Source organism: Drosophila virilis, chromosome 3, assembly GCF_030788295.1.
Source record: "Drosophila virilis strain 15010-1051.87 chromosome 3, Dvir_AGI_RSII-ME, whole genome shotgun sequence".
NCBI lineage: Eukaryota > Metazoa > Arthropoda > Insecta > Diptera > Drosophilidae > Drosophila > Drosophila virilis.
Genome location: NC_091545.1, coordinates 8334404 through 8352527, shown reverse-complemented (window position 1 = coordinate 8352527; position 18124 = coordinate 8334404). Strand labels below are relative to the sequence as shown.

The 18124-nt window shown below is 42.3% G+C and overlaps 1 protein-coding gene across 1 annotated transcript; it reads right to left on the bottom strand.

The window, feature by feature from the left end:
• Positions 1-16854: 16854 nt before the first annotated feature.
• On the bottom strand, positions 16855-17789 carry LOC6623242 (uncharacterized). Its single transcript, XM_002046751.4, has 2 exons — positions 17236-17789; positions 16855-17179 (listed from the first exon to the last, which is right to left on the bottom strand). Exons 1-2 carry the CDS (start codon positions 17772-17774, stop codon positions 17014-17016), a joined length of 705 nt encoding a protein of 234 aa, XP_002046787.3. The 5' UTR covers positions 17775-17789; the 3' UTR covers positions 16855-17013.
• Between the last annotated feature and the right edge of the window lie 335 nt (positions 17790-18124).

Genomic DNA, 18124 nt, shown 5'->3' with positions numbered 1-18124 from the left:
GGATTGACAGAAAATAAGAAATAATTTCACTTAAAATTAAATAAAATTAATTGCATTTTATTTTAATTTTTAAAAATTAAAGCTTTAAATCAATTATTTTCGAGCTTAACAATTTTAGGTAAGCTCGTCGTTAAGTTTAATGACAAGACATCCCAGTTTAATGTCCGCGATTAGCATACAAATAAAGAACGTAAATTGATCTATGATGGGCTAACAAAAGTCAATCCATAAAACAAGGCGCAACTCTGATGGCCCGAGTTATTCGCTTTCATCGCAGCCGCACGGAATTTGCATGCACTTAAATCAAGAAGCTTAATTGACAGTTGATTGATTTCAGAATATTCCCATTTATGGACTTAACGATTAGTTAAATGAGACAGTTCAGACAGTCAGATTTGGCCCGACCAAGCGCAGGTAGCTGCGACACCTTTTTTTTGCGAAAATTGGCAAAACCTTATCGTTAGCCAGATTATCTGATCAATCAGCTCAGAGAGTTCCCTTTGCCAATTTCTTTCAAATGAGAACCCGACCTAGCACGCGCAAAGGTTTTTCTTTGTTTTATTTAGTTATTTGCACAGTTTGTTTTTTTTGTTTTTTTGCTTTTCCTTTTGGCCTGGCCCAAACAATGCACGACTTTTGGCCAGACTTTCACTCCAGAGACAAACCCGACTGTGGGCCAGTTACTCAGCACTTTGCGCTCGACAATCGCATCTATTGCTTCATTAACAAGAAACCCAAAAATCAGAGCCAGAAAAAATAGATATATATATATATATATATATAGTTTGCTTCACGGTGGTCAACAGCGGGGGTCCAGCTGCGGCGCGGCAACGCCCACATTGACCTTGTTAGCCCATTCGCCTAGATCCCGACGCTGATAAGTTCATCTGGATATAGGCAAATTTATATATATATATATATATATATATACATATTCAAAATACACAAACATTCTAAAAAGTATTCCTCGCATGAGTCATGCGCGCAGCGGAAACAGCTACAACAACAAAAATATATGTATGTATGCATATAAAAAAAAAAAACAAAATCAAATAACAAGATTGAAAAGGTGAAGTCGAAAATTAAACACCAGCACATCGTTTAGATAAAGTTATAAATTATAATGTACGAACGATCAGCGAGAGAGAGAGAGAGAGAGAGCGAGAGAGAGGCAACCCTTTTGGTTCCAGGTTCCAGCTCGAGTCCAGCAACCCACACAAAAGCAGGTAAACGTTTACACAAGTCCAGGCATTTTTTACATGTGTGTGCGTGCGTGCGTGTGTGTCCGTGTGCGTGTGCGTGTGTGAAGAGCTGAAATTAAACGAATTTAGGCAAACGGCATCTATAAATTATGTTGCCTGGCGAAAAGTTTTTGATCTCTCGGCAATCTGAGAGCGCAGGCAAAATTGTTGTTGTTGCTGTTTGTGCTTCATGTTTTTTGGGGCAACTCAAATTTCGTTTAAACGCTTGATTTAGTGCAGCAAATATGGCCAATGTTGGGCGCATTCCACAAGCGACAGCGTTTTACACTTGAAATGCGCAGCATTTGAGCGACAGAGATGGGTAGAGCTAAAGAGTGAGCGAGAGAGAGAGAGAGAGAGAGGGGGGGGAGCGCAAGAGCGGAACCGAGTGGCTCTTTTATCCTGCGCGCAAGAACCGAGCTGAAGACTGGACCCCAAAACACGTTGGTGGCATTTTGTGTGTGCGCCGCCGACGTCGCAGTCCGCCGCCGCAGTCGACGTCGACGTCGTCGTCGACTGGTCCAACAGGTTCCAGCCTGACTGAGAGATTCTTCGGGCGGGCCCTGGCCCTGGCCTGACTTTGGCTGCGGCTGTGGCATGCAGCATTTCTCGTTTCTGTTGGCGCGCTCGTTTTGCACATTTTTGAATTTTATTTTAATTTCTTTTTATTATAAGTATTTTAGTTGCCGACTCTTCGGGCTGCCTCTGCCGCTGCCGCTGCCGCTGCTGGCCCCTAGCTTGGCTTTCCGTGCAACTTTTTAGGTTTTGTTTGATTTTTCATTCACCAAAAACTGGTTCGCCCGTTGCAGTACTTCTGGCCGGGACTGTGGCCGGGACTGTGGCTGAGACTGGAGCTGAAGACGCGAAGACATTGTTTGGTCTCAAGGAAGTTCTTGTTTGCCCGCTGTGTGCCCAGGAATGTGTGAAGTCATCGGGCAGCACACAAACACACACACACACACACACACACACACACAGACAGACAGACACACGCACACTCTTCCATTTGAATGCCAGAATGCTAAGCTCTTACATTTTTAAAGACCTGGGCGGCACTTGCCCCAGCCGAATCCGAGTCCAACACCGAGGCTGAGGCTGAGGCTGAGGCTGGGCCGCCTTGAATTCCTGCCTGCACTTTAAGGGCGTCTCGTTTTTCCAGCGAAAAACGGAAAATCAGTCAAACGCAACAGACATCGATAGCTCTACATCACATGGCAACAATCAATGTTAGCCAGAAACTGGCGATCTACACTGCGAGAAAAAGCGAAAGCCCGCCACAAGTTGCAACTCTTGGAGAGTGAGGGGTGGAGCGGGTTGTGTGTGTAATTGTAATTCTATTGCATTGCAGGATATTGGCTCTTTACGCTTGATTTGGCACATTGTGAGCGGCAGCCACCTGCCTCAACTGCCCAACCTGTCCACCTTCCCGCCCACCTGTCCATGGCCAAGGGCATATCAAAAGTGGTCCATCGTCTTTTTTTTTTTGTTTTTGGTCTGACAGCTACTTGTCAATGGCCGTGATGAGTGAGCGCCGCACAAGCCAAACCAACCACCCCCCCCCCCCCCCTGGCACGCCACTGCCCCGCCCTAGACATAGACTCGTTTGTGAAAGGGACTCGACCTGGGCTGGGCTTGGCTTTGGCAACCTGACAACGTGTCATTGACAGATTTCAATAAAACGAAAAACAGTAGAAAAAAAAAGCTGCGTATGAATGAAATCGATTTGTTGCCTCTAGACTAGCGCACAGTTGGGCGTGGCATCTGTGCCACACATCATTAAAAACATGCTAAATACAATATTTTATTTAGTGCAGATAAGTTTTAACGAGCTGGTGGCCACTTTCGATTGCAGCATGAATAAGCCCATTTGCTTGCCCCCTTGGCAACAGCAACTTGAACCATTCTATAAATATATATATATAAATACTTATCTGTATATATATATCGATATATATATATATATATATTAACAGTGTCCAGCGGGCCTTGGCCAAGGCAGAAATTAAGCGTCCAACCGCGAGTTTACACATCATCATCATTATTGTTGCCGTTGCCGTTGCCGTTGCCGTGGCAGCGACTGTTGTCGTGCTGCACATCCTGCAGCTCGCTGGCAGACGTAGCTGCAACGTGTGCGAATGTGTTGCACAATAAATAAAAATATTTATACATGAAACCCTAAATAAAGCATGAGCGACAAAGATGCGAACCAACTCGTCGTCGTCGCTTGCCGCATGCCGCATGCCGGTTGCAAGTTGCAAGTTGCCGGTTCGCCGATTGCCGGTTGCCGGTTGCTATCGTGGCCGCCGGCTCCGACTGCGGCTCCCAGGCCAAGTGGCAAAAATAATGTCGTGGCATCTGCATCTGTGCAGCCAGCAGCTTTTGCCTACACGAATTTCAAAATTGTCGTTGCCAATGCCACATTTTTTTTAATGCCCTTTCAAGTTGGGAGCTGCAAAGAGAAATATTAAAAAGGTTTTTTAGAAACAAGTTAAGCACTTTTTAGTTAACATTTTTTACCATATTTCAAAAAGACTTCCTCAAGCAAATTTATTTAAATTATCTAGAGCAACTTTTTAATTTTGATTTCTTAGAGCATTTTATAGACTTTCACAAAAGTCATGCAAGAAAGTTTTCTAGAAATTATTTAAATACTTTTTAACTAAAAATGTTGTACTTTATTTAAGAGATTTAAAAACATTTTTAAGAATCCCAGAAATAATTAAAATTACTTTAATTTTTGCTTTAAAAATGTGTGCAAAAATAATGTATAAGTTTTCTAGAAACTAGATTATTTTTTATTTTCAATTTTAATATTAATATATTCCTTTATGAATTCAAAAACTTTTGTTCTGTTTATTTTTTTTTTTAATTTTTTGTCCAAGTCAAAACTTGTAATTTGACAAATAAAAATGTATTAAAAAAATTGTTCTGCCTTGTATAATTTTTCTATAAATTGATTAATATTTATTATTTTTACCTTTTTCAGCCTCTGGCGTTATTAAATATATATAAGATATAAGAAAATATGTATATATATATAAGCTCATCAAAATAAAACATAAATCAAGGAAATACGCAAGTGAAACTCTTACCTCACCTTACCTTCTCATCTAGTTCTCATCCAATTTCCCGGAATTCTCATTCAGCTTTAAAGTGGGCTAAGGCGAAGGCATCCTGTGGAGCCAGCTTCTGGAGTAGGCAACTTTGGGGCGCCTCATTAACATTCCATAACTCAGCTGAGATACAAGCTGATATAATATTTCCGCTCCAAATCTTATGAGAAGGCAACATAAACATTTCTCACATTCTTTACATTTATAGAATTATTTTCGAGCTGAAATTGTCAACGTTTTTGCCACAAAAGAACATTATTTTCTAATATTTATTTTTAATTAACTGTAATAAATAAAACAAATAAAGGGTATTTGATTTTCGGCCATTCGTTTTGCATTTCAGTTGTTTTTTTTTGTAGGTTTTTTGGAATACCTTTTGTATCGGCTGTGGCTCTTGTGTATGCCTCGTCATCATTGTCAGGCGTCGCAGCCCAGCATCAAGAATCAAGATCAAAGCAAAGCCCACTAACTACATCAGGAGATGCTGCGGCTGTGCCTCTCACTGAGGCCCAGGCAGAGGCAGAGGCTCAGGAGCTGTCGCTGCCGCTGCCGCAGCCGCTGCCGCTGCCGTGACTGCCTCCGTTGTGGTTGCAGTTGCAGTTGTTGTTGTTGCCGCTGTTGCATAGTCAAAGTAAAATAAGAAATAAATCAGTAAATTGGATTGCTTTTTGCTGGGCTCGTTCGCTGATTTTCGCAATGGCAACTGCTGCAGTTGGACTTGGACTTGCCCAGTTGGCCGAGTCGAAGTCGGAGCTGGAGTCGGAGTCGGTTTTGGGCTCATGTTCGTTGCATGCTGGAATTTCTATGCTTATCATTTTCTCGATCTCACCTGTTCAATTCATTATTTTCTATAAATAAACGACAGGCGACTGAAGCGGCAGCAGCAATTTACATGGCCGCGCTTGCTTGCCACTTTTTGTGGCAAGCCAGTTGAGAGGCAGTTGCCTGTAATTAAGTCAGTCGCATAACTGAGGCGAGTTGCGCTTCGAATTCGCATTCATTTTAATAACTAAACTCGCACATGCTGCCACCTGCCCCCTGCCCCCTGCCCTTGCCACTGCCCCCCCCCTGCCAAGGGCCACAAAAGGTCAGTGGCGAGGCAGCAGCCTTTCTGAAATTCAATATGTGTCCTTTGATTTGGCCCCAGCCTTTGGCTTCTGCTGCCGCTGCCGCTGCCGCTGCCGCTGCTGCGGTGGCCAATTTCGCGAATTCGTGCAACGCTTAGTTATGCCCGGGCACACCAGCATTGAGGCAGATCTGCGGATATGCGGATCTTCGGATCTGCGGATCTGTATCTATATCTGTGCGCTGCGACGGCGGCTTCTTCTGTGGGACGGCATGGAATTTCGGTACAGAGCTTCGGTTTTTCGGTTTTTGGTTGTTTTTGGTTTTGGCTTCTTCTTGCTTTTATTTCGCCAAGTTGGTACCTAAATTTTTGCCAGTTCGCGTTCTTTTGCGGCATCTTGTTGCCTTTGTTGCTGTTGCTGTTGCTGTTGTTGTTGTTGTTGTTGCCCCTTTCGGTGCTCGCTGACATGCCACACAAATGTGGGCCTATGATAACATTGTCTTTGGGCTCGAGTTCGAGTTGGCGCAGCGCGTGAAAGTTGTCGTGCCAAAGGCCTCACAATGTTTATGTTGTACAGTGTGTGTGTGTGTGTGCGTGTGTGTGCGTGTGTGTGTGCGCTTAATGCACTTCACTTTCCAGGCGCGCGTTGTGAAAGCCCAAGCCGTAGGTAGGTCTCCCGGAGTGGTCCGTACACATTATTTCAATCTCTTAACATTGTGATCCATTGTTTTATTTATGTTGAAATTCGCATTGTACTTATTTATACTCTACACAAAGGGGGGTAACCTGATAGTGCCAGATCGTGTGTGTCACAAATAACATTCCAGAATTCCAATTTCCAGTTTTAATAGATTGTAAGTTCTACGGGCGAAAGTTGGGAGACTTTGGAAAGCAACTGTAATTCGAATTGGGCGGTTTATATTGGATATATCGAAAAATATATATAAAATAATATATTTTCTACCAATTAAATTAATTAATATATTTTTTTATTTATATATAATTTAATTTATTAATAATAAAAGCTCACTCTCTACATTCAGAATTTTCTCATAACAATCGCTGTTCATACAAAGTAAGAGTATTTGATGTTCGCCTTGCTAAACCAAATTTTTTTTTGCTCGCAATTTATTATAAATTCCTTATCGATACGACCCCATTGGGGGCATACGCATATCGTTCTACCCCCATAAACTGCACACACACACACACACACATACATTTAAATTTGCACATAGAATTTAAATTTTAATCTTTAAACTACTTTTTTTTATTAGAATACACTTTTTTTAATAGACCATAAATATTTATTTATTTGCTTAATTTTTTAAATTGAAATAAATGCATTTGAGCTTAATTGAAAACCTCAAAAGCTCTGCCAGCGTGCAACGTGTTGTTTGGAATGTTTGCATGTGTTGCACGGAAGACATAAACGAGTGAGTAAAAATAAGAAGAAGCAGAAGAAGAAGCAGTGAGCGTTTCCGTCTGTCGAAGCTGTCAAAAGTCGCCATAAACTTTAAGCTAGAAGTTTGCAGCTAAAACTTTGTGATCCCAACGAAAAAAGACGGTCATAAATTCTATGAAATTACTCTACAAAAAATAGAAGAACAACGGAAACAAGTTTAATAGTTGCCACCAACAGCAGCAGCAGGGGCTATTTAGGGCCACTAAGGGCGGGGGGGAGGGGGTTGGGTGGCAGCCGGCGCTGCATTCTGCTGTAGCTTAACAACATTTTGAGTTTTAGCTGCCATCAGCTGCAGACGCAGCCGCAGCCGCAAGAAACTGACTTGAGCTGAGCTGCCGGCGAGTAAAGTTTAAGTTTGTCATAAAATTGGCATGTGTGTGTACGTGTGTGTGTGTGTGTGCATGTGTGTGTGCGTGTTGAAACTTGTTAGGCCAACTGGCTGATGACTGCAGTCGCCTGATTACGCATACGCCGCGTGGCAGCAGCTCAAATCCAAGGAATGTGCATAAAATCAAATGTGCTCGATGGTAAAAGGGAGGAGAAAAGGCTGGGAAGTAGAAGAACGAACTTTGTGTAGTGCACATTTATGGCGTGGGAAACAACAGCAAAAAATTCGCGTCATGTTGTTGAATGAAAGAAGTAGAAATTAAAGCAAAGCACACAAAAAGAAAAACAACAAAACCGAATACGAAGCGAAAAGCAAAGCAAACAGCGCAAAACAGGGCAGTCGCTGCGGACGCTGCTCAGTCTGCGAGGCTGCGGCTGCGGCTGCGGCTTGAAGCTGTGCATGAATCATCGCGCCTGCATTTGCAGTGCCTGGCTTTTCGATAGGAAGAGGAAGAACGAGAACGAGAACGTGAGAGAGAGAGAGGGAGAGGGAGAGCGAGCGAGAGAGATAAACTGGTTCTGGTTGTGGAATGCAGATAACTTCTTGTGTCCCTGCTCACAGACCCACCGACCGACCGACCGACCGCCCGCCCGCCCGCCCGCCTGTCTTTGGCTCTCGATTGAGCTTCAAGTGAACCGCTCGAGGCTCTGCATATTTAATATTACACAAAGGTGATGCAGAGCAGACGGAACAGACAAAGCCAATGGCATAATCCGCCAGCGGTCAACATTAATTTAGTGAAAACAACACACACACATGCACGCACGCAAACACACATGCACACACACACATGCACACGCACACACAGCCTGTCTGAGACGCACCACAAATTTTAATTAACCGAAACAATGGCGGCATCCTTACATCAAAGGCAAAACAACATAATCATTGGCATTGGCCATCCCATCCGCAGCGTAACCGCAGCTCGCATTTGCAAGCGGACTCCAACGCTCGCTCGCTGGCTAAATGACCACGAAATTACCAAAGCCAGCGCGCTGAGGGGGCGATTGCGGCAGGTGGCAGGTGGCAGGCGGCAGGTGGAAAGGTTGCATTGGCCAGAAAACAGCGGGCAAAGTGCAGTGCGGGTCAGCTTGGGGGGCAGCCACATGAGTGGGCAGCAGCGCTTTGGACGAAATCCTGCACAGCAGCACTTGCCTTTATACCTAAATATATATATTAAATAATTTATCAACATAAAGACAACACTGTGTACTGATTGATTGACTGACTGATTGATTGCGGATTGGGCTATAAATGCATGCTAAATCGGGAAATTGGAAAACTTCATCTGTAACTAATATAAAATCGGCTTATACTCCTTTCAGCTGCAAAGATCTTTCACACATATCCATGAAAATTCATTTGAAACGTTTTTCACACTTTTCGAAAATTCACGCTCTTGTGTGAAAGATCGGGCCAAAGGTACGCTGGGAGAAGTTTGGGGTTCAAACCTCATATAGTTAATTATATATAGATATAGATACAGCTATAGTATATTTGTATCTGTATCTGTATCTGTAGCTGTATGTATATCTATACCTTATCAATACCTATATCTATATATATCTATATTTATATATATTTCTTTACGCGTTGCCAGCTTCCACAGAGATTTCACCTTGTCGCATTTGCATCACGACTGTCGCATTTATATTACGTATACGTTTCGCCAATCGATAGTTGACACGGTCATTGGGACGCGGCTGCGGCAGCTGCTGCGCTGCAACTGCGGCTGCAGCTGCACGCCAAGGCCGCAGAAGTGGCGACAAATGGTCACCAAATTGGCAGACGACGAGCCTTGAAGCTGCCACGGGCGCCGCTTGCAGTTGCGTCATGTTGCCACTGAAAAAGGACGCCGAATATCTGCTCAAAGGAGTCCAATTGACGTCAACTTCACGTTGCGCACTCGACGAGCTCTTCACAGTGATAAATGATTTAAGCTGAGTGCACACAGAGCTATTCGAACTTTGACTCAATTAATTTATGAGTTAACAGATGAGTTTTGCTGCCAACTGCATTTAATTGCGTCACGTTATGCAAAAAAAAAAAAGAATTAATCACAATGCAAACGTGCTATTCAATTGAGATCGAGACATGTGAGACGCGTTAATGTGAAGATTGCTGACATTAAAAATACTCTAAAAAGCAAGGCTGTCGGGTTTGAACCAAACCTTGGTTCAAATCCGGAACACAGTTTATTATTTACCATAAACCAAAGTATATATATGTATATATATAAAGATACAAAAATATATAAAAATTTAAAAACTAAATGAAAGATCCCTTTACAAAGTATACATAACTTCGGCCCTAAGCATAGCATTTATCTAATAAGATTTGAAAAATGCCAATTTTCGGGTAAGGATCAAATTTAGCCCGTATCTTGTATATGAAAATATCGATGTGCTGCAATATTTTCAGCACAACGGGCAATAATAAATTTAATTTATTTATTTTGAATCTGAATGCTTTAGCAAAATGAGCACATAAATCTGGTCTCAAGGATGTGAAAAACTAGGTTACTTGAACAGAAACTACAGAACCGAATTGATTTTATTTATTGGAAGGCTGGCTGCCAGTGCTGCAAAACTCATCAAAGCGAAGCCTATCGATAAGTGCCACAGTGGGCAGATATCGATAGTTATTATCGGCTGTTTAAGGAAGTTTTATAGAGATTTTTGAAAACTTATTCAATAACTTGAATATATAAAATGAAAAACGTAGCATAACTTTTGAACATAGCTAATATGAATTTAAGCACACTCTAATAAAATGTTGATCTTGGCTATTTGTATATTAAATGTGGCGCCAGCAGCCGCTGGCGTCAAACTGTCGTTTAATGATTTGCGATTGGAAATGCATTTGATTAAATATTGTCGCCCAAAGGTATTTATTTGTCCGCTGTTGACTGCAAAAGCAGCGCAAACAATTGAACACAAGTGAGTGTACATTCGCAACAAAATGCTTTCGTCTATGTGGATATATTCATTTTTTGCGTGCTGCTGTTTTTTATGCAATTTGCTTTTATTGCAAATTTCACAGAACAAATTGCAATTAGCGGCAATTCGAGCACATTTGCATTGTGCGTACGGCATGAGTCCGGCGGAGACAGTTGCCACCAGCCCGTTGACCCTCCGGCTGCCGCTCGGTTGACCAGTTGACTGGGTGACTGAGTGACCCACTGGGCAAACAGTTGCAGTTGCAGTTGCAGTCGCTGGCGAAGTGCGTCTGAGTGCAATACTCGTCGCTTGCCGCTTGCCGTTTGCCGTTTGCTGTTTATTTAATGAAAGTAAGTACACACTGGCTGCCACAAGCCGCGTCCGCGTCCGCAGCCGCAGCCGCAGTCGTGGCCTGTGAGCAGCGAAAGTAGTTCACTCTCATAGCGAGCTGCCGGCTGCACTTAATGGCTTTATTTGCCAAGACCACGCTAAAGAGAGAGAGAGAGAGAGAGAGAGAGAGAGAGGGGGGGGGGGGGGGGGAGAGTCTGCCACTTGGCAGCCAAACACTTGACAGTTGTGCAATAAAATTGCAAAATTATTGCGTCGAGCACTGGACACTGCCCACATGGAATGGCGACCGCTTACTTCGGCTCCGGCTCCGGCTCCGTCTCCGTCCCAGTCGTCGTCTATTGCCACATGATTTATCAGCAAAAACTCACACGCTAATAGAATTTATATGCCGCTGCAGGATCAACCCACACGTTCGTAACACCACACACACACACACATTCGCTGATTTGGTGTTAGCCACAAAAGTCCCGTCAAGTCAACCTAATTGATAAGCAAATTTCGATAAGCGTCTGTCAAAATGTTTGGCTTACAATTTACACATGTCAATCAATAACTGGCAGTTGCTGTTATTGTTGCTGTCAAAGCTGTTGTTGTTGTTGTTGTTGATCGTCTAGCTGTAACACTAGTCAGCCAGCCCATTGTCGTTGATTTATACACTGTCGAGCATCGGTGTCATAAATACAAACAGATGATGTTCCGCATTCCTTAAACGGCTTCGGGTTATTTATGCGCATCGCTGATTGAGCTTTGACTTTGACACTTTATGGCCACTTAAGCAACAGTTGCTGCAGATGCTCTTAACTGTTGCAGTTTGATCACGGCTTAGATACACACACGCGCACACACTCACATCATTATTTATACAGTCTGAGATATTAATTTATTAATGTTGGAAGATAGCTTCACTACGCATACATTTACTATTTTACTCTGACAGGGAGTATTGGTTATAAAATCTGATTGGCAAGGTTACTTCAGAAGTAAAAAGAAGAAAACAAAACTAACTTGGTCCACAAATTAATTCATCAACGATTGATGCACTAATGAAAGTTAATGTCATTGGGTTTACAATTATTATTAGAAGCTCAAAAATGGAACTATTATTTAGCCTTAAAAAATATTTGACAAGGTGTGTGCAGTAGTAAAAAAAAATTAAGCACTTTCGGAAACAATATTCTAACGATATTCAAAGGTACTCGGTCTGCAGAGTAATGCATCGACGATTGATGAAGTAATGGAAACGATATTTAACTTTCATGTTTCTGCATTTGTTATTAAAAACTCTCAAAGAGTATTCCTATTTGGCCGCAAAAACTATTTGACAAGGTGTATGCAGGAGTAAAGATAATGTAAACAAGTTCGTAAACGATATTCAAGGATACTCAGTCTTAAAAGCAATGCATCAACGATTGATTCACTAATGAAAATTAATAACATTGCGTATATTTGGTTCCCAGTAAAAGGCCAGAGTCGCATTATTAAAAGCAAAACGAACTGCAAGAATTTAACTTACATCGCAGTCAAACAAAGCAATAAAAATAGATAAATAATAAAAAATGATATGCACATTGCGGCAATTACTTTAATTGAATTGTTCATAATTGAAGCAACAATTAATGCAGTTCCACAATTTGTTTTTTAGTGCTTCGGATATGCATAACAAATGAAGGCAAATTGAAACTGAAACCGAAGCCCGGTTTATTGATTTGCTTGGGTATTTAAATTACAGTTAAACATTTGTTTTAAGCCTTAAACCGATTTGCTGCGGCTTATCAACTGGGCTCAACAATTATTTTGAGCAATTAAATTGGCATTGACAATGCTTTAAAAGCATTTCGAAAGGGGGGAAAATTGATTTACTGGCATTTGTTTATCGGCAAATTGTGCGAGTGATTGCACAATTAAAAGCTACAATTGTTAACAATTAATTTTATTTATTTTATTTTTTAATTGCATCTATACAGACTTATGCACGCCTCTGCTGCCCAATTTGTGGCAAGCTGCAGCCGCAATCATTAGGGCTTCTGTCAAGCCCTCGACTGGATGCAATGACGCTGCCCGCTCGGCCGCGCTATGCATATCAGTTTATCAAGCCGTCAGTCACACATTCAACACCGTGCTGACAGTTGCTGTGGATGCCACACTGTGCTACATGTGGCACATTTTCCACAGCGCTTCATTATGCGCATTTCCGGCCGACTCCCGACTCAAATCCCCACATGCCTTGCCAGCCCAGGCCAGGCAAGGCAGCTTTCCTTCCTTCCGTTCAGCCGCCTGGCGCAGGTACTACGACACGACAACACATGCCAGGCATTCTCTGCTCCAGCTCCTGCTCCTGCTCCTGCCCCACGCTCCTCTGCGGCATTTTGTGCTGCATTCTTGTGGGCGTTAGCTGGGGCGTGGGCATGCACTTGGTTGCCCTCGCATGCCACAACAATGCCGCACTATAGAATAATAATAGTGAGTGTTTGGTTTCTGATGGGCGGCGCCGTTGACCTATCACATGGCTATGTCAAAACTTTTTGACATGCTCGTGTACTTGACCTGCCAGCCGGGCGCATAATATATGGGGCCTGGGGCTGATGTAATGGCTGCTGTTTGGGCAACCTTATAGGCGGCTATTAGGAGATTTAGACACATTTATAATTAAAAGTTTATACTGTTTGCACATTTCACACGAATCCAATAACAACTTTAATTAAATCTGAACAACGATGTTCGAGTTCGATCTTGTTGGCCAAAGAATGCAGCTATGTTCAAAAGAGTGTCTACGGAACACCGAAGGTTAAATACCCTTGAAGACATTTCCCCTTAGCAGCTTTACATTATATTTTGTCCCGATATTGAGAAGATGTTGCATATATCATATATATATCTATATCTTGTCAGTTTTGGGTTAAGATATTTAAATATAGCAACCGATTGTTTCTATGTATCTCAGCAATTTAATGTAATGCTCCGATACAGAAGCTGCCTGCAACGGAAACACGAACATATGCACGGACAGACAGACAGAATATATATACTTTATGGGGTCGGAGATGCACTCTTCTATACGTTATGTAAATGTCCACCTGGACTCTCCTGTTCCTCTTCCAATTCAGCTAACAGATCGCCAAATTTACCAAAATAATAAATATTGTCAGACACACATTTTAAGCCGCAATGAAATACAACTTTCTCATGCTGCGCCGCATTCCCCCACAAAATATAAACTATCAAGCACCATAATTATGGCTAATTGCGATCGGAAATAAGTAAACAGAACTGAACTCGCATCTAATGCACAGTTCAAGTGATTAACCCAATTGATGCATAAACAAATAGCTGCAGCAGCGGCAGGCTTTGGCCATTTGGGCATTGTTTATAAAGTTGGCCCAATGAATAAACCGAAGCGAAGTTAATTAATTGCAGCCGCCAAACGACAGTTGCAGGGGCAGCGCTTCCCGGCAGGTGGTCAGTGCAGGGCGGACGGGTGGAGGGGTAGTGTGATAGGCGGGTGGGGGTAGCGAAAGTGATGGGCCGCCCAGGCAGGCGCCACTAACTAGTTTTTTTTTTCCTACTCTTCCGCCTGCTGCTGTGCGGCTCCAAACAACAAATGAAAATAGAACTTTAATTAAAGGCAGAAGCAGAGGGGAAATAAAATATGCCCATAGTCGAATAAAGAAAATAGTTGCAACGCCCGCAACACCCACCCCCTCCCCCACACACACAGCGAGAGAAATGTTCATATGCAAAACAGCGGGTTGTCTGCAACTATTTAAAGACGCGCTGCAGTTGCCCTCATTCTACAGACATCTATTATATATATATAGTATATATACGAGTGTGGAGGCTGCTTTAAGCCAGGCAGAAGAGATGCGAGCCTGACAGTTCACAGCCCAATGGCCCACTTGCTTCTAAGGTTGTTGTCGCTTGTTGTTGTTGTTGTTGCCTTCCTGCCTGCATTTAATAGCCTTAAAGCACATAGATATGTGTATGTTGGTTGTGCTGCACAAGTTTTGTTGGCTAATGATAACAGCAACAGAAATAAAAACTAACATAAAAAAGCTGCGTGCTGTTGAGCAAACACAAAGGCTGCGCGGCGTTGGCTGTTCGCAAGGATTTGAGAAGCCGAGCTGAATATAGTTGAGAACTCCACTCTGCTCTCGGTTTGTGGAACTTTAAGATGATGTCAGGCATTAATCGAATTTTGGCAGCCAGCTGGAACATAACTCAATGCATTTAATTTAATTAAACAGACACATTCAGGCCATAACTACTAAGGACTCCCATGTCTGAGCCACTGGCAGATTCTATTAGGGAAAATAATTAATGAATTCATCAGCTCTGAGTGCAGTCGTTACAGTCGAAGCCAGCGCCTGTTGAAAGCACTTTCATAGCCAAGGCCTAGATAGCTGGCAGAGGCGCCTAAAGTTGGCCAAAACTAACATGTGAGCACTTTAGGGGTTTGAGAGCTCAAGTAGCCATGCTGAAGCCAAGAGCTCTAGCCTGAGCCGCTGCACATTGATGTTATGATGATGAATGCATCAGTAAATGAGCAACAGGAGACAAGAGGGAGCTGGAGTATGGAGAAAGGGAGTCACAAAACTAGACAGAGAGAGGTAGAGGAAGGGAGAGAGAGAGAGAGAGAGAGAGAGAGAGAGTGAAAGTAAAAGTTGGAGTATATGCAGAATTGACTTTTATAGGTATATAAACGCAATTTTTTAAAACAATACGCTCACACACTGCATGAGTATGCAAGGGCTTAGTTGAATTCATGAGAATCGCAGAGTAAGGCAATTTTTAAATATGCATTTTTTCTGCCAAACTTAATCTGTGTGGCATGCAACTTAAGCATAAGCTGATTATTGAATAAACTGAAAGTTGAAAAAATGTGTTCTGTTTTCCCATTAATTCCCATTAAGGACTTTTGTACTTCAGTGCAATTCCACTTAGTTGCCATAAAGCTCTATCCAGTTTCTTGGCATTTCACACAATTCTTTTTTAAGCTTAATTTAAGTCTTTCATTATTTGGCTGAGCTTTTCTTGGGCGACAGCGTCTGCTTGTTGTGGCCTTTATGACGCATACGCAGTTGCACCTTGAAAATTCTGCTGGCCTGGCCCGAACTTTTGGCCCTGCCCCAAACGTGCACAATTATGAAATGTGCTCTCTTCTTCTTTTGTTGAGCCAAAACTTTTTTGCCACATGCCATAAAAATCGTTTGCATGGCATTTTGTTGGCAGAGAGTCGGCTGCAGCTGCCTCTCTCTCTCTCATTCTCGCTCTATGCCTCTCTCTCTCTCTCGCTCTGCTATTGATGTGGGTCAGTTACGTGGCCGCAGGGGCCACAGAAGTTTGGCGGGGCCAGCGCCTGGCCTGGCTGGCAAGGGAAATGCAATTCAATCCAAGGCTGAGCCGCAAAAGTTTTCATTGAGCGTTTTCAATTTCAATGGTCTCGATTTCACACGCCTCGAATGTGAACCCAATCCGCAGCCAAACACGCATCTACATAGTTTTGCGCCAGCTACGTGCACGCTCTGCAATTGGAGTTTGTGGCATGTGGTATGCAGCAAGTGGCAAGTGGCATGTGATTGTGGTCTGCGTGGCCTTTAAGCAAATCCACAACAAACATTTTAGCCAAAATATTCGAATTTTATTTCAGGCCCAGACCGGCTGACAATGCCGCCTAATGCGCGTATTTATAGGTGACACGGGCTAAAAACATTTAAATATAGTATATAAATAAATATGTATATACATACATATTTATCATAATGTGATAATCCCGTTGTAGGCGTTGGCTTTTTCACCACTAAACGATTTTTTCGCAGTGATTTATAGTACGCAGCCAAAAAATACGAAATATTAAGGCGTTTAAATATCTTTTAGGTATTATACTCATAGAAACACATTAGCCAAGGCTAAGAATTATGAATAATATCTATTAATAAAGTGTGCTAACGCTTAAGGAAAATTGTGCTTAAAACTGATTAGTCTAATAATAATATGAATATATGTAAATAAATATAAGCAGAAGTTAACTTACCTGTTGAAAGCGCACGCTAAGACGAGGTTTTGGGCAGTTCCACCTGCGACTGCGGAAAATACGTGGAAATCTGAAATGAAACAAAATTTGTTGGTTTATCACGCATATCCCAATAAATATATATTAACAAGAAGTTATATAAAAAGAACTAAATGAAATATGTATAACTTCTTTGATATATAGCTGGAGCTTTCTGGCGTTGCCTGATGATATAATGTATATAAATAAAATATTATCTAATAATATGAGATTTAAGCCAAAAATTAGTAAGCATTATGTTTAAAATATGTACAACCAATTGTTGCTGTCCATATTTAAACTACATAAATAAACATTTATTTATTATTTCAATACATATTTTTTGGACAAATAAAAGACTGTTTCAATCCAAGCTACTTTTGATTTACATTTAGTATCCTTGCTCAGGATAGTCGCAGATTTCTTAGCTGCAAGTTCCTTACGCCTGAGGTGCAGGTGATTGGAATGCTGGTGTTGCACATCTGAGAAGTGGGTTGGAAATAGGTTGAGCCCGGGCAGTAGTAGAGGGCACCGTACCAGGAACTAGCGCTCAAGTAGCAGTAAATGTACCTAAATGCGGGCTGGGTTAAAATCGAATTGGCCACCGAACGGATTAGAATACATACTCCTTGCAGGTTGTTTCCAGCGTGTTGCCATAGGGAAAGCGTCCAGCCTTCTGGATATATCTGCAGTAGGTGGTGGGATCCAGGATAGAGCCCGGAGACAATGTCGTGGACATCTCGTCATCTACCAGGGGGCAGGTGGCCTGTGAACCGGATGATGCACTGCCGCAAATGTTGGGATTTTCCAGGTTGCAGACATAGTTGGGAGCACAGCTGCCGGTGATCGACGATGGAGTGAATGTACCCAGGCACAGAGCAAATGTGCGAACGCCCAGGCAGGCATGGGTCATATCTTCGTTGCACGTAAAACAGCTGTTGCATGACCTCATGGTGCTGTCGGTCTGGCAAATCGCCTCCTGCGCCGTGCAATACGAGCCCGATGGACAGCTATTGATTGGTTGTATAGGTAGGTTGTCCTCGCAGAACATAAACTGTGTTTCCGAAACGCAGGCCGCATTGGAGGATGCGGAGCAGATATTACAATCGCCCCGGCAATCCTGGACTCCGATGGCCAGCAGCAGCAGCACCAGCACGCGCAACATCTTCGAGCACAACTGCACTGTTGCAATGCACGGCAAGTGCATTTAAGATGTGCTTTTAATCTAATCTGCATAATGGCCGAGCATCTGAGTTGCGTAAGCGTAATCGTAAAAAATATTAAATAATAAACGAATCTTTGTTTAGTCTCTTTGAATTTATGATGAAGCCGATTTTAGCGCAGGGCAGCAGGAAATAGTTGTCCAAAAAAACCGAAAGCCCTTATAAATGATAGTAGATATATTTTAAATGATGTATACTTATATACCAAGTAATTTGTAAATAATATTAAAAAAATATGTATATTAACAAACAATTTTCACTGCACACTGGTGAAGGTCATGAAGGCTGACAA

Bases quoted from the DNA above. Each gene is read 5' to 3' on its own strand.
- LOC6623242 (XM_002046751.4), bottom strand. From the start codon at position 17,774: ATGTTGCGCGTGCTGGTGCTGCTGCTGCTGGCCATCGGAGTCCAGGAT. The intron at 17,180-17,235 runs GTATGTATTCTA...GCCCGCATTTAG, and splicing joins CTGGAAACAACCTGCAAGGA to GTACATTTACTGCTACTTGA.